Source organism: Onychomys torridus, chromosome 23, assembly GCF_903995425.1.
Source record: "Onychomys torridus chromosome 23, mOncTor1.1, whole genome shotgun sequence".
Classification (NCBI taxonomy): Eukaryota; Metazoa; Chordata; class Mammalia; order Rodentia; family Cricetidae; genus Onychomys; species Onychomys torridus.
The window spans coordinates 44572280-44591284 of NC_050465.1; the positions used below are offsets into that span (position 1 = coordinate 44572280).

The 19005-nt window shown below is 47.6% G+C and overlaps 1 protein-coding gene and 1 pseudogene across 1 annotated transcript in view; one reads left to right on the top strand and one right to left on the bottom strand.

Moving 5' to 3' along the window:
- The window catches only part of Kiaa2012 (KIAA2012 ortholog), a 110114-nt gene that overhangs the window by 86395 nt on the left and 4714 nt on the right, over positions 1-19005 (top strand). Inside the window, exons 15-22 of the mRNA XM_036173373.1 lie at positions 7589-7679; positions 9790-9946; positions 10609-10723; positions 13259-13596; positions 14356-14558; positions 15277-15449; positions 16064-16283; positions 18790-18948. Coding sequence (XP_036029266.1) covers positions 7589-7679; positions 9790-9946; positions 10609-10723; positions 13259-13596; positions 14356-14558; positions 15277-15449; positions 16064-16283; positions 18790-18928 — 1436 coding nt within the window. The 3' untranslated portion in view covers positions 18929-18948. The remainder of the gene's footprint in view (positions 1-7588; positions 7680-9789; positions 9947-10608; positions 10724-13258; positions 13597-14355; positions 14559-15276; positions 15450-16063; positions 16284-18789; positions 18949-19005) is intronic.
- Positions 4370-7529, bottom strand: LOC118573343 (annotated as a pseudogene).

The window sequence follows — 19005 nt, forward strand, 5'->3', positions numbered from 1 at the left end:
TTATGAATGTCTGGCCTTAGTTTGGATTGTTTCATGCCAGCTTTCCTTAACTTTAACTTATCCCATCTACCTTTTGCCTCTGGGCTTTTCCCATTCTCTTACTTCTGTAAATCTTACTCTTTCTCCTTGGCTTGCTGTGTAGCTGGGTGGCTGGCCCCTGGGGTCCTCCTTCTTCTCTAGCTCCTAGATTTCCTCCCCCCCTAGATTTCTCCTTCTATTTCTCCTCTCTGCCTGCCAGCCCCCCCCATCCTTTCTCCTGCCTCGCTAATGGCTGTTCAGTTCTTTATCAGACCATCAGGTGTTTTAGACAGGCACAGTACCACAGCTTCACAGAGTTCAACAAACGCAACATCAACAAAAGTAACGCACCTTCAAAGTTTATTCTACAACACACAGGTGACCCCTCAGCCCCCTCACTGAAATAACGGAGTTGGTTTGCTAATCACTCAGCCTCATTTTTGGTGATGTAATGGTCTTAGAACAATCTCTGGTTCAGCCACCAGCCAGGCCTTTCCACATCCTTAACTGCCAACTACATGAATGGGGGGGGATGGATCTTTTGGTCACTTAAGGAACACTTTTCTAATCGCTGGCTAAGTTCCGCATTCTCTGGTTGGGGAAGCCATTTTTCCTATGGGAGCTGTAGTTTTGGTTGGAGGAGAAAGATGTGTAAGGCGATGGTTCCAACAGGACCTGAGAGAGCACAGCAATAGCCATGGATTGGAGGGGCAAAGACGGAGGTCAGGAAAGGCGTGAGTCGGCTCTCCTCACGACGACCAAACAGAAGAGAGAGGTCCACTTAGAAAGAGGATGGTGGCATTTGGGTTCTGTCCATGCTCATGCAGCCCTGCCCTGTGGCCCACGTGGCCCTGCTGCTTCGGAGCTGTACAGGGCAGAGCTGCTCACAGCCAGTAGCTGGGAAGCAAAGGGAGAGAGAAAGGAGCCAGTAAGTATCCCAGAATGCCCCACACCACCAGTAACCTAACTTCCCCCACACCTACTACTTCCTCCCAGCATCCCTACAAACTGGCAGCCAAGGAGGACATTTTAGATGCAAGTCATAACTGAGGGCTTCCTGGAGGAGGTGACACCTGCCATGGAGGAAGGACATGACTGACCCTGCAATGCCCTCAGAAGGCAGACGCGGGGCAGTTCCTGTTCACTGCGTGCAGTACCAGGAAGAACATCTTCTCCAGTGCTCTCTGCCCATCCCTGTTTGTCAGATGAGGAAAATGAAGGCAGAGAGAGACAGAGACATACATGACCTTCGTCACAGCTGGGCAATGGAGGGGCCCAAGGCCTGACTGGCCTCCCGAGCCTCAGTCTGTGGACTGATTCTAGTTGATAAGTTATCAAAAGAGGGTTTTTATGAGTCAAGTGCTCTTGGGTGGGTAGAAGGGCAGAGAGCAGAAAGGAAAGAAGAAATATGGATGTAAAGACACACACACAGATTGGAATGATGAGATTCTTGGGGTTGTTTGTTTGGGTGTTGGGGACGGAACCCAAGGTCTTGAACTTGCTAGGCAAGCGCTGCTCTACCAATGAACTAAATCTCAAGCCCCGCTCCCAGTTCTCAGACCCCCCCTCCCCCACCCCTGCAGGATTTTTTTTTCCCTTTGAGAAACAAAACAGCATGGGTTGTCAGGAGAGGGGCCAAAAGACAAATGGACCCAGCACTCCGGTGCAGCAGCTGCCCCCCCACCCCACCCCGGGTGCAGGGCCACAGCTCCTGACACAAAGAAAAGCTCCCTGTGGAGACTTAGAGACCGCAGGCAGGCAGGGGTCTCCCTGCAGGCTGGCTCTCTGCAGAGTCCCATCACCCACTCTTTTCCTCTCTGAGTAGCCTGTGAGGCGGCTACACGCTGGGACTGCCCACGGATTCCATGCGGGTGGGCCCAGGAGCCTGGGGCAAATGTGAGGAGCAGATAAACCCCTGAATGGGCACCACGGGGCCAATTCAGACTTTTAAATTCACCCGTTTTCTTTGCCACACTTCACTGGAGGAGTTGAGAAAAGAGAAGGTAGTTTGGGGCATGTTGGGGGGTTCTGTGGACATTCGTCCTGTTTTAGCCTCTCGCCGTTAGTATAATATCTCAAACTATGTTATGCCCGCTTCACAGGTGAGAAAAATGAGACTTTGGGGCTCAAACTAGAAAGGGAAAGAGCTGAGATACAAAGCCAGGTTTCCTTAGGTGTTATTTTATTGTTAGCACACAGATTCTGAGAGGCGGGGTTTCTACAGGGCTCTTGACTCTGAAGGCATAGCCATCCATGTGTTCTGAATAGGAAAGTTGGGAAACACACACACACACACACACACACACACACACACACACACACACACACACCGCAGCATTTTGTTTTGTTTTAAACCGGGCATGAATCTTGGAGACTGTTTAGAATCCTTGGCAATTCTTTTCCATTTCAGGCTAAGTGATCTGAGGCCATCAAGGCAAGAGAGTTGTATGGTCCCTTACTAATTAGTAAAACCAAGGTCTCTGGAGCTTGTGGTACCGAGTTCAGTTCCAGGGATTTCCTGGACACGGCTCTGGACTCCAGAAGCAAATAGCTGAGAAGGAACAAGGGCCATAGTGGCCAGGCCTGCCATGGTGGGAGAGGCTGTGGAGAGAAGGCGTTTCTGTGAAGGAAGTGTGAACTTGGGAGTCAGGGCAGGGCTCTGACTTTAAGAGTTGGAAGGTGGCACCATGCAAGAGCAGCCTCATCAAGGTCACTGGGCTCCCTGGTTCCAGTGGCTCCCTGTGGGACTTTCACGGACACACACCGCCAGGTCCTGCCACCTGGGCTCAGAAGATTCTAGCTCTAGCACCTAGATAAACAACACACGCTCTACATCTTTCCGCTTCCTTCTGGAAAAGGTTTCCTCGTTCTCTCCTTAGGCTGCTTCCCGCACACTCCCACTCGGCCCTGGTGTGGAAACCAAAAGTGTCCCCGGAACACAGATGTGGCCTTTGGGTGTGAAAACTCCTTCACTCTCTAGAAAAGAGCGCTCATTTCTCACATAGCACCTAAATTTGTCAAAACAGAGAGCAGCTGAAACTGGAGCTCAAGATGGCATAAGAAAAGAAAACCACCACGGGACCTGGTGGTATGTGTATAATCTCACCACGAGAGAGACTGAGGCAGGGGGATCACCAAATTCAGGGCTAGCCTGGGCTATACAGCAAAACACTATCTCAAAATCAGGACGGGAAGGAAGGCCGGCCAGTCTTAATGATCAAAGATGTGAAATTCCTAAGACAGTAGCTAACTGAATCCTTACACTTAAATTGTTAATAAACAAATTAACAATAACAATACTCAGTGACTGGACTCAGTTTATCACAGGAATTCAAAATGGCTGACCTCTGAAAGTCTGTTTATGTGGTTTTTATCCACAGTAAAGGAGAAAGCCAGGCCGGGGGTGTAGCTCAGTGGTGGGGTACTTGTCCAATTCATGTGCAGCTCCACAAAAACAAATATGTGCATAAAATAATAAGAATAAATAGGGCTGGAGAGATGGCTCGGAGGTTAAGAGCACTGGCTGCTCTTCCAAAGGTCCTGAGTTCAATTCCCAGCAACCACGTGGTGGCTCACAACCTGATCTGTAATGAGATCTGGTGCCCTCTCTGCCCAATAGCATTGGGGCTTCAGAAGGCAGACCGTCATTGCAGAGAGCATGAAGCGGAGCAGACCACATGGTGGTCAGGAAGTGAGGAGAGAAAAGAAGGAACTGGGGTCCCAGTATCTACTTCAGTGGCACACCCCAGATAACCTTTCTTCCTCGAGGCCCAGCCCCTAAAGGTACCACTGCCTCCTAAGATCAGCCCAGGTTGGTGGCCCAGCCTTTAGCACATAACCCAGGAGAGGCATTTACCATCCAAGCTGCAACAGACAGGCCACTAAAAACAAACAAAAGGACTGATTACTAAATACAGATTTTACAAATCAGTTACACAGCCTTTCAAGACACAAAATGTAAATGAACTTATTTTCCTTTGTTTTTGTTTTTTGAGACAGGGTTTCTCTGTGTAGCCCTGGCTGCCCTGGAACTCAATCTGTAGACCAGGCTGGCCTTGAACTCACAGAGATCTGTATGTCTTTGCCTCCTGAGTGCTGGGATTAAAGGCATGCGCCACTGCCCGGCTTCTTTAATCACTAGTTGGGAAATTCCAACAAAGAGGACTATTCCCCATGTGCTATTTTCAATTATCCAATGTGTAGTTTACATAGGAAGGCAGGGTAATTGGTCAATCATTCCCTTTATGAGTCAGTTTTCAGTGAACTGGTTTCCCAGCAGTCCCTTACAGTGATCTAATTTTTTCTTTCTTTCTTTCTTTTTAATTTTTTAATTATGGAAACAAAAATATACCTAAAATCGAAGCTTCTGGAGAAACCATTTGTTCTTCTCTGTCTTATATAGTTCCTCAAACTTGACCTTGGCCTCCTCCTGGCCTTGCATTTCAGAGCTGGGTCTCTAAAGACGTCCTTGTTGACAACAGTTGTGTCCAAAGGGATAGCCACAGAGTATCCTGTGGGCACGAGGTGACTGTGGTTGTAAACTTTCACAAAAGATTTTGATCTGTTGGCATTTTTCTTCTTGCCCATGGCAGCTGTCATTTTGGGGGGATAGGGGTCCATTCTAGCCACCAGTATGACTATAAGGGTGAGGTGACATCATCAGTGTTCTTCACAATGATGGCTTTGCGTCCAGAGTTGCGTCCAGCCAGGACCAGAGCTCCTTTCCCCGGTTTTATGAACTTGCCCGTTTTGTCAGCAAGCAGCCTGTACCAAGCAAAAAGGAAAACGGGATGCTTCTGCTCATAAGCTGATCTTCGTTTTGTTTCGAGACAGAGTTTCTGTGTGTAGCTCTGGCTGTCCTGGAACTCACCTGATTTTTAAAGTCGCATTACTAATTATTAATTTGTGGACTTAAATGTAGGAAAGTATAATTTTAAGATAATATATGATTTCATTTCAATTAAATAAAAATAGACATGAACAGATACAATCTATATAGCCTGGGTATAGTGTTCACAGATAGGAGAAACCATTATCATAAAGATAACAATACCAAACAGGGTGTGTGACACTTGGGACCAGCCTGGGTGACCTAGCAAGATTCTCTGATAGAAAAAAGGAAAAGAGGCCAGGCGTTGGTGGCACACGCCTTTAAATCCAGCAGAGGCAGGTGGATCTCTGTGAGTTTGAAGCTAGCCTGGTCTACAGAGCGAGATCCAGGAAAGGCGCAAAGCTATGCAGAGAAATCCTGTCTCGAAAACCAAAAAAAAAAAAATTAAAAAAAGGAAAAGAGAAGACAACCGTCCCTAAATTAATCTATCAATTTAAGACAATTGTGAAAGTCCCATCTGATGTGCCAACACAAAGCTGAGGCAGGAAGACTAAGTTCTGGGCAAGCCTGGGCTACATAGTGAGACCCTGTCTCTGAAACCAAACCAAAGTTGATTCTATCCCCAGGACACCACTCTCATGAAAGGCTCAGTGCACTTCCCTCAAGAGTGGGCTAATTGTAGTGAGAACAGGTTGTTATCGACCAAATTAGGCTTCCCGGACTTGCTCTCCTGATGCACGATACTGCTGGCTCAGCCACGGGGCCACTTCTTTTCTTCCGTGAAGCCGTGGTGAACAAATACTTCATTTCTTTATTGGGAAAATGTGAGTCTAATATGTGAAACTGTTCAGATCTCACAAGGCTAACTGGGAAGTCCGTGGGTAATGAGTACACAAGATCTTATTCTATGCTCTGCAGAGTTATGCTATCAGGTGATTTTACTAAGGGGAAGAAGTCCCCCTTCACTGGCTCACATCCCCAGATCTCAAATGGTGGGGTTAACTGTCAGGTTAAGCCTCTGCTTCCGGACAGTACAATTTCGCCCTCTGGTGGTCATCTCAATCCCTGCACCCTAGTTCGGAAAAAGAAATTGTTTGGGGCAGAACGAGCCTTCAATGAGTTTCCCCCACTCTCCACCCCCCACCCCGAGCCACCATGTTGAAGAAATAAACCTTCACAGAGGTCCTCTTGTCATGGAGATTCCATAGATAGTGTAATCATTTCCTACTACCTGCTAATGGCGCAGATACAAAATAAAAGAAATTCTCAGGGACATTCCTCAGCCGCAAGGTACACTCTTCCCCACTCCAAAGCCGGGAGGGAGCTCCATGTGTGCGAGTCATTATCACGTGAATGTATGAGAACAGAGAAGGGGAACCCGAGTTACCAAGGAGCCCTGGGTGTAGGGGAGCGTGACCAACTGAACAGTGGGCACAGGAAAACTTAAGCAACAATGGTATTTGAAGGTTGTCAGAGTAATGTGCATAAACCTCCCTCATAAAGATGACATTGTTTAAAACAATTTGCTTTCTACTGTTATAACCACACTGGTGTTTTTGTTTTGTTCTTTTGGTTTTTCAAGACAGGGTTCCTCTGCAAATCATTGTCTGTCCTACAACTAGCTTTGTAGACCAAGGCTGGCCTTGAACTCACAGAGCCTAATGCTGGGATCAAAGGTGTGCACCTTCACAGCCCAGCAAAGAGGAGCTTCATTCTTGTTTTTATATTTATTTTATGTGTATCAATGTTTCACCTGCATATGTATATGTGCACCCCGTGTGTGCCCGGTGCTCTAGGAAGTCAGAAGGTGTCAGATCCCCGGGGACTGGAGCTAAAGACAGTTGTGAGCTGCCATGTGGGTGCTTGGGGATCAAACCTGGGTCCCCTAGAAAAGCAGCTAGTGCTCTTAACCTCTGAGCCATCTCTCCAGCCCCCACACTAGGGTTTTAAAAAAAAAAGTTTAAACATGCATAAATCTTCTAATCTAACATAATACTCCTTGTCTATTTTCTCTTCCAGTCCTTAACCATCTAGATTTTTGTGACTGATTTTTGAGACGGGGTCTGAATATTGACCCTTGGCTAGGCTGGAAGGTGAGGCAATCCCTCTGCCTCCTCCAGACTTGAATGAATCACATCACTTTTCTATAGTCTCTGGCTCTTCTTGTCGTTGTATTATAAATCTTTCCCATACTTTCAATATTTCTCTTTTTAGCCGGAATTTTCTTTCTTTCTTTTCTTTCCTACTCATTGACCTTTTTAGCGGTCCTGAGGCTTGCACACAAGAACCAAGCTCTCCCTCTGAACTACATTCCTGGCCCTTCCCTATAAGTTTAAGTACCACAGTCATGGACACGTAGCTTCCCGTCTTCTTTGTTGAATCCCGTCTACTTTGTTGAATTCTTTCTCATCCTCATTACCAACAAATAAAACAAACAAGTTGTTACAAAAGCTTATTTGTTCTTTTGAATTGTAACCTTGTGATAAACACCCAGGTGAGAGTCCCGATTAAGGCTAAAACAGTTTTCTGGTTCTAACACACACTGTCTATCACTTTCCTGAAGGATATTTTAGTCACTTTAATGTCACTTGCCACAAGGCGGCACTGGTCCCTGGACAGGATTATTGCTTTCATCAACACTGCTCATGACACACCAGTAGACATTTCACCTTGCCCCCATTTCCTCCTGGGAAAACTGCCTGGGTCGTTTTGCTGATGGAGGACACTCTATTTTCACAGACCCAGAGCCAAGGAACGTGACCCTGGACCCCCTCAGTACTCCTGTGGCCGAGCACAAGCAGACCTCTGAGGCTGACAACGGGAAAAGCATGTAAGTGTGCAGCTTGTAGCCACTGCGGCTTCTCTGCGTCCATCAGGGTTTTGTCTTCATTCATTTACTTTCTGGTTTTGTGTTTGTGTTTGTTTGTTTGTTTGTTTGTTTCTGAAATTCGTGCGATAACATGCTGGCAGCTGGGATTAAAAGTAACAGGCCCCTGGGTAGGTTACACATTGATGAGTGAGCTACTTAAAACAAGTACTCCAGGTTAGGTGGGGAAGAGTGAACTTGAGTCACCTTGAAGCAACTTTTTGGTGGGTCCACGCACCTGATGTTTACAGAGATCCTGGAAGGCTGGGGACAATCAGTTCATCATGGTTCCTCCAGGTCCGTTAACTCTGGGCAGAATAAAGATGGCCGGCCATCATCATGGCTTCTTCTCATCCCTGCCAACACAGAAACACTGTCCTATGTGCTTACTGTGAGCTCACTGGCCAGCAGCCTGGCCCAGGCCTTTATCCTCAGTCTCCTTAGGTTGTGGCCTCTGCTGTAGATGTCTCTGTTGCCAGCTGGAAACTAACCTGGTTGTGGGTTCCAGGAGCCTGGGGTGATCAGAGATCAGCAGTATAAACTCTCAGGCCAAAAAGGTTTTGTGATAAACCAGAAGCAAAAGAAGGAAGCCTCTGTGATTAAGGAAGTCGCTAAAGAAGTTTTGTTTTGTTTTTATCCCTTTCCTCACAACATATTTTAAACAGGTTATTACAACACACCCCCCTCCCCGCCGCCTCCAGCTAAAACCAATGAAATAATCAAAGAGAATTCTTTTTTTTTTTAATCAAGAGGATAGTTAAACAAACATAAAACACTCCACAAAATCCATTACAGTTATTGTGACTAAAATTCGGATTTAGCACAAATTCCTAAATGTGGAAGAAAAAAACAGCAATCCAGTCAGGCCTGGGGTGCTCATGCAGCTGCCTGGCTTCTTGGGGAAACAGAGGTTTTAATAGCACCATTCTAAAGCAGACTTCTGTGAGTTTTTATAGAGTGTCACTGAAGGACTTAAAGACTCGTATATTTACAGGAAATTCCATTTACCTCATTCAACAAATATTTCTCAGGTTTCCACAGTAAGGCTCTGGGCTAGCACACCACAGTAAATATATTGATTTAACTAAAAAGAAAAAAGACCCAGACGAGACCCAGCACCCAGCAGGCACACAGCCCCTCGGCTGCTGTCCTGGCCACCCACAGGCATAAGTCAGTGACGCCAACCACTCCAGAACACACGAGACGGGGCACACACAACCTCGTAGGGGCTGAATCTGGTTAAGAATAAAACTCAGAGAATCAAAAGAATGAAGGGGACAATTGCATGTTTTTGAGGTCATCTTTCTTGTTTTGTTTTGTTTTTAAGATTTATTTATTTATTATATATATACAGCATGTATGCCTGCAGGCCAGAAGAGGGCACCAGAGCTCATTACAGATGGTTGTGAGCCACCATGTGGGTGCTGGGAATTGAACTCAGGACCTCTGGAAGAGCAGCCAGTGCTCTTAAACTCTGAGCCATCTCTCCAGCCCGAGGTCATCTTTCTTAAAGGTCACTTTTTTCTCCCAGCCAAGCCTTTGAGAGAAGACATTTCAGTTGTGTAATTCTGGGCGTGAGGGTGATCCAACTGCTACCTCTCACTCCACTGATGGATGGACAGGGTTGATCCAGCCAATCTGACTGGCGGGGTGGGTGTCTCCTTCCTCTCTCACTGCTCCACATGTGTCCCCCACAAAGCTGCTGGCCACACTGAAGAGGACACCCTTCCCCAGAGGAGGGCCCGTCTTTCTTTGGTCCAGGGTACCCTCTCAGTTCTGGTTTCCTGATAGAACCTCCAAACCAGCTCTCGGTCAAAGGTGTAAATATGCCATGAAAAGCAGCCAACTGTTTCTCCAGGTGTCTGTTTTAGGGCTTACCTGAAGGAAACCCCGAAAGTGAAGCGCACCCTTCCTAATCTCGCTTAAGCGGGAACGTGAGGAGAAAGTGCCTGAGTGTGTCAAATATCCCCACAGCCGATCACAGTTGCTTTGTGACATCCGCTCACTTCCTCTCTTCTTTCCCATTTAAATTTCCGGCCCTTAAATTCATCTGCTGGCTTGTTCCTTTTCAAAGGGACAGAGATTACGATGTGTACCACCTGCACAGAGGACGTGAGCCTGCCTCCCCAGAGAAGCTGGGTTCTGAGGCTGCATCTCTTCCTCCAAGGAAGAAAAATAAGAAAACGGAAGCAAAATTGTCCAACCAGCAGTCCTCAGCTGCCATCAGTCACGTGAGTGTGAGAATAAAGAATCTGGTCCGGAAACCCTGCCTGGACAGACCCCTCCAAGGCTCCCTGTAGACTTCTGAAGGTTGCTTCATAGATACAGCATCTCACTAAAGGGGCAGTAGGGGCCGAGGTCCAGTGACATCTGCTCACCAGGCCCTGCACCCTGCCCTAGGCTGCATCTTCCTGAAGGACAAGGGCCCCATTGCCAAACCCTACAAAGTGGGTGACCATGGCCCCACTCTGGCATCCTCTTTTAGAGGGAACCTCCACGTTGTCACCGTCCATGGGGAAAGGGAAAGGCTGGCTTGGCTCTTGCTACCTGCCTGGGGTCTTCTCAAAGGCAGCACATGATGTAGCTGTGAATATAAAGCTGGCTCTGAGTCCAGTCAGTTGGCCAACAGTGGCCGCACTAACATGGAAAAAGAAGGCAGGCCGTAAAGGGCTTTTCTTCCTCTTTCTCCTCTGACATTCTTCCTAATCATTTGAAATAAAAGGTGCCTTTTTCCCCACTGGATCCATAGTCTGACGTTGGCCCTCTGCTTCATCCAGAACTCACACGCGTTCATCCTCAGCCCCAGTCCCCTTATTCTCCAGAGTAATCTTCATTTGACAACTCTTCCGTTTCCTCTATGCTCACGGTCCTCTTCCTAAATTTCTTCCTTTAGGGAAGGGATTTGGTTGAGAAGCCTGAGAGGGAGAAAAAAACCAAGACAGACAAGGCCAGAGCCCCCAGAACAGAAAGAGAAGGAAGGACCCTGGGGCAAGCAGAGGCTGCTGGAGGTAAGGAAGTATGTCTGTGCGGAACAGCTCAGAAGACTTCCAGCAGGCAAGGTGATGCGGACAATGGACTTGGCTCCTGCAGGGCCAGCTTTGTTGACTACCTAGCCAAGCTGGCTTTGCAGTCTGATTTCACAACAGTGTCTCAGTGCGCATGGGCAGAGGAAACCATGGCCGAGTAGAGACCTGTGATGACCGGGAGAGGGGATGATAATACCGGCACCCTGCCAATGTTGAAATGAGTGCCACCATGCTGTTTGTGTACCTGAGGCTGAAAGAGGATGAGTCGGTGGCATCAGAGGACAAGTGGACCCAGGGTTTGTTTGTCCTTTCCTACTTGAGCGAACCCCAATGCACATTATTACTGCTACCACTAGGAGCTAATAACTACAGGCTGAGATCTGTACTCTGAAAAGCTGCAATGCAAAATATCCCCAAGTCTGAAACCTTCTGAACATCAACAAGATGCCACCGGTAGATTCCACACCTGACCTCACTGAACCTTATACTGTATAAGGCTCATGAGCACTCTGCTCAGGTCTTGCAGTGTTTGGGGCCTATGGTTTTATTTTGGTTCTGAATAAAAACCCCTTGCTACTTTAAGAAAAATATAGAACCACCTTCAAGCTGAGGGTCAAAAGTGTATATGGCCAGGGGGTGGTGGCGCATGCCTTTAATCCCAGCACTCGGGAGGCAGAGCCAGGCGGATCTCTGTGAGTTCGAGGCCAGCCTGGGCTACCAAGTGAGTTCCAGGAAAGGCACAAAGCTACACAGAGAAACCCTGTCTCAAAAAACAAAAAACAAAAACAAAAAAAAGTGTATATGAAGCATTAACAACTTAAATACTTAGGCTAGGATCCCATCGCCAGGACTTTATATTATACACATTAAGTGTATGTGTAAATATTCTAAAACCAGAAAGTATACCCAACCTGAAATGCTTTTTCATCCCAAACATCTCAGGAAAGGGATGCCCAGCCTAGGCATCCTGAGAGCATGTAGGAAGAGGAGGATAAAATAGGGTCTGAGTGGTTCTACCATCACACTGCCCAGCATCCTTCCGTACCTTACAAGACCTCAGATGCTCCTGGACTCCCTTTAGCCTAAAACTCACACCTACCCTCTTTTGCTCCCAAGATCTGAAGATTCTTTAAACAAGTCGCATTTTGTTGCAAGGACAAGCCTGGATGCGCCCCTGGAGACAGATCTGGTTTGGAGTTTACTTTTTAAACTCTCACTGCATTTACATTTGTCTAGCCCTTGGCATTGCCAGGAATAGGAAAACCAAATACGCTTGACCCTTGGGGTGTTAGACCTCCACCCCATTAGAGCTGTGGCCTGGGGCAGGACTTGTCAAATGTGCTCCGATTCTCCCCAGGAATCTTGCCCATGGTCATCAGGGTGAGATGGAACCTTCCTTTGCTTCCAGCCCTGGGGATTGAACCTAGGGCCCCATATGTAGCACATATACTAAGCACATGCTCTACCACTTAGCTGTGTCTGCAGCCAGAAATGCAACCTTTCTGTAATGATACTGCTGTGTGGTTACATCTTTATTGCTCTAAATATAATGCAGGACTGCTCTTCTCAAATCATTATTACTGAAGGTAAAACGGTGCTGGTTGGTGGCGCTGGTTACTGGTGGAAAAGTCACGGGCCACGGCCAAGACTGCCAGAGTTATAAAGAGCTTTATTAGAAAGAAAGAGGAGGAGAAGAACCAGGCCTGGACAGAAAGAAAGATGGCTGGAGCAGAGAGAGAGTGTGGAGGTCTGAATCCAGCTTTTTAGGGCAGGGATTGCATGACCACACAGAGGGTACATAGTTGCCAGCACCTGCTGATGATGTAAGACGTAAGACACAGGACCCTGAGATGTGCATGTACAGAATCCTAACGTTCCAAACTTTTTGCTTATTATAATAAAAAAAAAAAAAACAAGGGTTGGGGATTTAGCTCAGTGGTAGAGCGCTTAGCAAGCGCAAGGCCCTGGGTTCGGTCCTCAGCTCCAAAAAAAAAAAAAAGCGAGTGAATAGAAAATAGGGGTGTCATCTCTCCTGGAAAAACTGCTTCCAGCTGACTTGATGGGCATTGGTCGGCTCTTGGAGGGTGGTGGTAAGGAAGGGAGTCTTCTGAGGTAGACAAGTGTTCTGGGATGATGGGCTGTCCTGCTGCCCTGGAGCCGTCCATCCCTCTTGGCTTGGCAACTTTGTTCTCGGGCTTTTAATATCTCTCCCCTGGTACACCTTAAATGCCACAGATGACACTTTTGCCTGTGGGGTCAGGAGCCTTGCTCTCCAGATGCTTAAGTTTTCGTCTACTAAAGAGCCAAGTGTGTCGGCATATGCCCCTAATCCCAGCACCCTAGAGGCAGAGAGACAAGGATCTCTGTGAGTTTGATGCCAGTTTGGTCTATATAGTGAATTCCAAGACAGTCAGAGCTATGCAGTGAAACCATCTCCAAAAATAGAGGTTACTAAAGAGAAGGAGTAGAGGTCATTTCTTCTACTCAGCTACCTCTCTCCCCCATTGTTTCTCCCAGGAAAGTCAAAGGATTCAAAAACTGGAAAGAAATCAAGGCTAATTCCAAAAGAAAAGAAACCAGGCACCAAAATGAAAAGGGCACACAGAGAAAGGGACGTGGAGACGGCAGAAGAGCTGAGTGAGCCTGATGTCAGTAACGCCAAGGGAGCAGGAGGCACCTCAGAGACAAGGCTCCTCCGCTCACACTCGGCCGCTGAGGACCTGTGGCTTTCTCCTGAATATGATGCTCTGGAGAGCCAGGTTTCTATAGATGGGAGACTATCACCCACACAGGCCATGGGTGTCGCTACCAACATGGAATCTGAGGAAGGGAGAAGCCCTGAAGACCCTTCCAAGGTATGGGCAGGTGTCCTCTCCTCTTGGCCAGAGGAGCCTCTGTCCTCCTGTAGCGGAATGTAGATATGAGGGAAATGACCCTAACTAAGCTGCACTTTCTGAAACAGCTCTATTGCATGGTGATTTTTTTTTTCTTCTTTTTGAGACAGGGTTTCTCTGTGTAACCCTGGCTGTCCTGGAACTCACTCTGTAGCCCAGGCTGGCCTCGAACTCACAGAGCTCCACAGAGCTCCACCTGCCTCTGCCTCTGAGTGCTGAGAGTAAAGGCATGCGCCACCACTGCCCTTCTAAAACAACCTCTTACCAGAACCATGCCTTCCAGCCCCAGCTCCAAGTTCCAAGTTTTTAAAACTCCAGGAGCCCCACCCCCACCCCACCCCCGAGATTGTCATTTGTTGGACCAAGTGGAGCCCTGTCGTATTTTAAAGATCCTTGGGCAGTTCTGAAGTGCAGCTAGGGCTGTAAAGGCTAGAACTTCTGACACACCAGACAGGACAATGGCACTTTTGTTATCACGGTGAGTACTGGACACAGTCCATGAGGAAGACCGTATCAGGAAAGCTGTGCACTGTAATCCCAAAGCAAGTGAAAGACTTGAATGTAGGTTATTCCAGCCCCACAGCCAGCCGGGCAGAGGCAGTTTATGCCACTGTGTGGTAGTGTGGAGTCAGCTTTAGGAGTCCATCCCGGATTAGAGAAAACCCTATCTGGGCTGCCGCTGGCTCGGTCCCTTGCACGGCTAACACTCTGGTTTCTTAGGCCCTCCTGGATAAGAGGCAGCAGGAGAAGGCTTCTCGAGACAGAATTCGCATAGAGAGGGCAGAGATGAGGTGGCTGGAGGTGGAGCGGAGGAGAAGGGAGCAGGAAGAGCTGACCCGGCTCCATAAGGAGCAGCTGGAGAGAGCAGAGAAGATGAAGGAGGAGCTGGAACTGGAGCAGCAGAGGCGCATTGAGGAGATCCGGTGGGCCAGCAGCCTGGAGACCCAAGGCAGGGCAAACCTTCCCCAGGGACATACATAGTTCAGTGCCCCGACACAAAATCACAGGAACAACCTGGACCAGAGATAAGATACTGTCTTGACCAAGATAGATGCTCACGGGGGATTTATGGGGAGGAGTTGAAATCCAGCCCCACATTTGTCAAGCTCCTGCCGTTCTCCACACTGTACTAGGTAGACTCTTTCATAGGCCTTCGCTCGATCTTAATCTCCACAACCCTAAGAAGCAAGAATTTCAAGATCCGTACTTTAAGAATAGAAGGGGCTGGAGAGATGGCTCAGAGGTGAAGAGCACTGGCTGCTCCTCTTGAGGACCCAGGTTCAATTCCCATCACCCACATGGCAGCTCACAACTGTCTGTAACTCCAGTTCCAAGGGATATGCATGTGCATGCAGGCAAAATACCCATGCACAAAAAAAATAAATGTTAAAAAAAAAAGAAAGAAAATAACGTGCAGAGAACTTAGGGCATTTAAATCCTGGGCAACAGCACTGAGCTGGATGCTGAAACTTGCAGTTTCTTTCTCTAGACCCCTGTCTGTTACCTCCGCCCTTCCATGCTGGCTGTAGAAAACCTGATCCCCCAGGGCCACTTCCTGAAGTTTACGAAGCCAGTTGCGGGTTGGTTGGTTGGTTGGGCCTGTGCTTTCTGCCATCCCTCTGACATCTGCTGTGCTCTCAGCCTGAGAAAGCAGAGACTGGAGGAAGAGCGGCAGCGGCAGGAGGAAGCGGAGAGGAAGCGGAGACACCAGCTGCAGGTGGCCCAGGAGAGAGCCCGGCAGCAGCAGGAGGAGCTCCGGAGGACAATGCAAGAACTGCAGAGAAAAAAGCAGCAGGAGGAGTTGGAGAGGGCTGGTGAGAGAATTCCTGAGCTCTCTGTTATCTCCCGTCTGCTGGACCAAAAATTATTTTCTTTGATTCCTATCCTAGGCCCTGGTGCACAGAGCTCTCCACATGTGTAAGCTAGTTGCTATTTTTTTTTAATTTTTTCTTCCAGAATGGTAATTATGTCTGACTATAGAGGGTTGATAAAAGGATGGACTATGAACGGAAGACTCTTGTGGAGTGATTGCAGGGTCGGACTTCTGGTTCAGTCACTGCCCCTGTCAGCATTGCTCAAGAGCTACCCACACTGCTCTATTTGCCCCCTGCCTCTGGCAGGCAGAGACAGTCACAAATATCTGGAGAGCCTCAGGCCACCCCTTCCTGCCGGTGTGGAGCAGATAATCTTCCAGCATCCCTTGCGAGACAAGGTGGAAAGTTGAGCAGATGATGCTGCGGTCCATTCCTGGTCCTTTCTCTTTAGTCAGTCTAGTTAAGTAAGTTTCTCTTGACCCTGGACTGCCGCTCCTCCCTCAACAGTGCGGGAAAGTCTTCCCTAAAGCTTTTTAATACCCTCAGAGGCTCGGGAAGATTAGTAAGGTAGACCCATCGATGCCCCCTGCTGAGCCCGTCTCTCTGTTCTGCAGAGGCCGAGAAGCAAAGGCAGAAGGAAGTGGAAATGCAGTTAGCAGAGGAACAGAAACGCCTGATGGAAATGGCAGAGGAAGAGCGGCTGGAGTACCAGAGGCAGAAACAAGAAGCAGAAGAGAAGGCTAGGCGAGAGGCTGAGGCACGGAGGCAACAGGAAGAGGAAGCAGCAAGGCTGGCGCTGGAGGAAGCCATGAAGCTTGCCCAGGAGCAAGCCAGGTACTGGAGCGCTGGGCACCAGCTGCGGGCGGGCGGGCGGGCGGGTCGGCCGGGGTGTTCAGAGGCGTGCCGGCCTGGTGCCAGCGCTCACCATGCACACCGCCTTCCACAAGCAGTTCTCTCAGCCCTACAGCAGGGCTAGAAAGACTGAAACACAAAGAGCCTTTCTTCTGCTCAAACATCGCAGGATTCTGTCATGGCTTATCACAGAACTTGTAGTGAAGCTAGACGGGAATTTAAGAGATCGCTTATCTTGATCTTCTGGGTTACAGATAAGAGAATCCCATTTAACGAAAAAAAAAAAAAGGGAGTGGGGTCGGAGGTGGCGCAAACCTTACAGGTAAATCCCTGTAGCAAGCAAAGGCAGGCGGATCTCGTGGTGAGTTCAAGGCCAGCCTGGTCTACACTGTGAGTTCCAGGACAGGCTCCAAAGTTACACAGAGAAACCATGTATCAGAAAAAAAAAAAAAAAAAAGTGAATCCCAGGGCTAGTGTGCAGCAGTTTGGTAGAATGTTCGAATTACGCCCTTGGTTCAACTCCCCAGTAAAAGAGGAGCAAGATCTCCATCAGGACTGATTGTGAGTGATGGCCAATACCAAGACACATTATGCAAATTGTACTCTAGGAATTCAGAAGTATGGAGAGATACTGACAAAGACAATGTTTTTGGTTATTTTTTAAAGATTTATTTATTCATATATTTTATATATGCACCAGAATAAGAAATATGATCCCATTACAGATGGTTGTGAGCCACCACCATGTAGTTGCTGGGAATTGAACTCAGGACCTCTGGAAGAATAATCAATGCTCTTAAGCGCTAAGCCATCTCTCCAGGCCCTTGGTTTGGCTTTTTTGTTTTGTTTTGTTTTGTCTTGTTTTTCGAGACGGTTTCTCTTTGTAGCTATGCACCTTTCCTGGATCTCACTCTGTAGACCAGGCTGGCCTTGAACTCACAGAGATCCGCCTGGCTCTGCCTCCTGAGTGCTGGGACTAAAGATGTGAGCCACCACCGCCCAGCTGGTTTGGCTTTTTGAGACAAGGTTTCTCTGTGTAGCCCTGGCTGTCCTGGAACTCACTCTGTAGACCAGGCTGGCCTCCAACTCAGAGATCCGCCTGCTTCTGCTTCCCAAGTGCTGGGACTAAACGCATGCACCACCATGCCTGGCCATGTTTTCCTTTCTTAACCTAGCTACAAAACGTTATGCAGAAAAACTTTAAAGATATGACAGGAAGCTTCGTTTAGATTGGTGACCCAGAGCAGGACTTCTCATAAGGGATGTCATAAAGGGTGAGATTTTAAACGTGAGAATGTGGACCTGTATTCCAGGAAACAACAGTAAGTGAACAGTGTGTGAGGGAAGAAATAAAACTGACATATTGGATAAAGAAAAGCTCAGCACTGCTGGATGAGGGTGAAGAGCTGTCCTTTGGATGAAGTCAGGGAGGTAGACTGGAAGGAACTACGAAGTAAGTTATCTAGGGCCAAGAGCATTTTTGATCCTTCACAACCATAAAAACAGTGGTGGCACAGGCTAGACTCCAGCACTTGGGAGTCAACAGCAGAAGGGATCTTGGAAGGCTCCTGGGAGAGCTGCAGTCAGATTCTGTATTAAAGCTGACAGAAGAGGGACAACCTGGAGAATCAGGTTCCCCACATTAAATGTAAACACCACCCCCTTGAGTTATAATGTTTCACAAATTAAATTGAACCTATAATCCTCTTTAAGAGGTCCAGAAAGAGAAGGCACCAGAACTCTCAAGACTTCAGTAACCTTGAGTTTTCTTCGCTGGACTCTGTTCAGCTGTTAGGGGAATCACAAAGTAGGTTATTGGGAAAGTCCTGATTCAGATATCATGTGCCATAATAGTAGTGATGAGACAAAAGCAAGCTACTAGAACCCCAATTTTCCGAGAGAAACTGACAGTCATTACTGAGGTACTAGAGAGAGTATGTAAAACCAGCCCAGGTAGCTAAGACAGGAAACCAAAGGAGTAATGGGAACCTCACTCCTCCAATGACTAGAACTCAGTGCCAACTGGCTTTATTTCACCTGTGACATCTGCCCTTGTACTTTCTGTGTCCTGTTCCCTCACTCTAAAGCAAGGGAATCCACTGTAATTCCAGCACTCAGGAAGCAGAGGAAAGCAGAACTGTGAGTTTCCAGGCCAGCCTGGTCTAAATTTCAAGTTCCAGGACAGCCAGAGCTACACAGGGAGACCCTATCTAAAAAAAAAAAAAAAAAAAAAAACTAAATAAAGCAAGGAAACAAAGCAATTCCTTCCAGCAACTCAATTTAAGACCTGGGATCTACCTCCTTTCTTCTTACTTTTCTGGTAGGAATCCCATGATGCCTCCTGTGTAAAGGCACCAAATGAAGAGAGCATGACCTTCCACTAAAACCTGCAACCAATAGCCCCAATCTGGTAATCACACAACCCAAATCCAAAACTCTACTGAATGCTTAATCATTTTTGGAATTGGGGGTGGGGTTGTCTCCTTAGGCAAAAAGCTGCTTTGGAGAAACACCTTCATTTTCATCAAGAACTCTTAAAGGAAGCCAGTGGTCTACAGTGGACACAGAGCATTTCCAGACCGTGGGTCTACTCATACTTCCAGTTCCTACAAATCCCCAAGCCATAAGGCTAGAAGAAAGCACAAAAGTAAGTTGAGAAATGGTGACGGAAGTTATACTTCTATAATAAAGCTCCAGCCTGAGC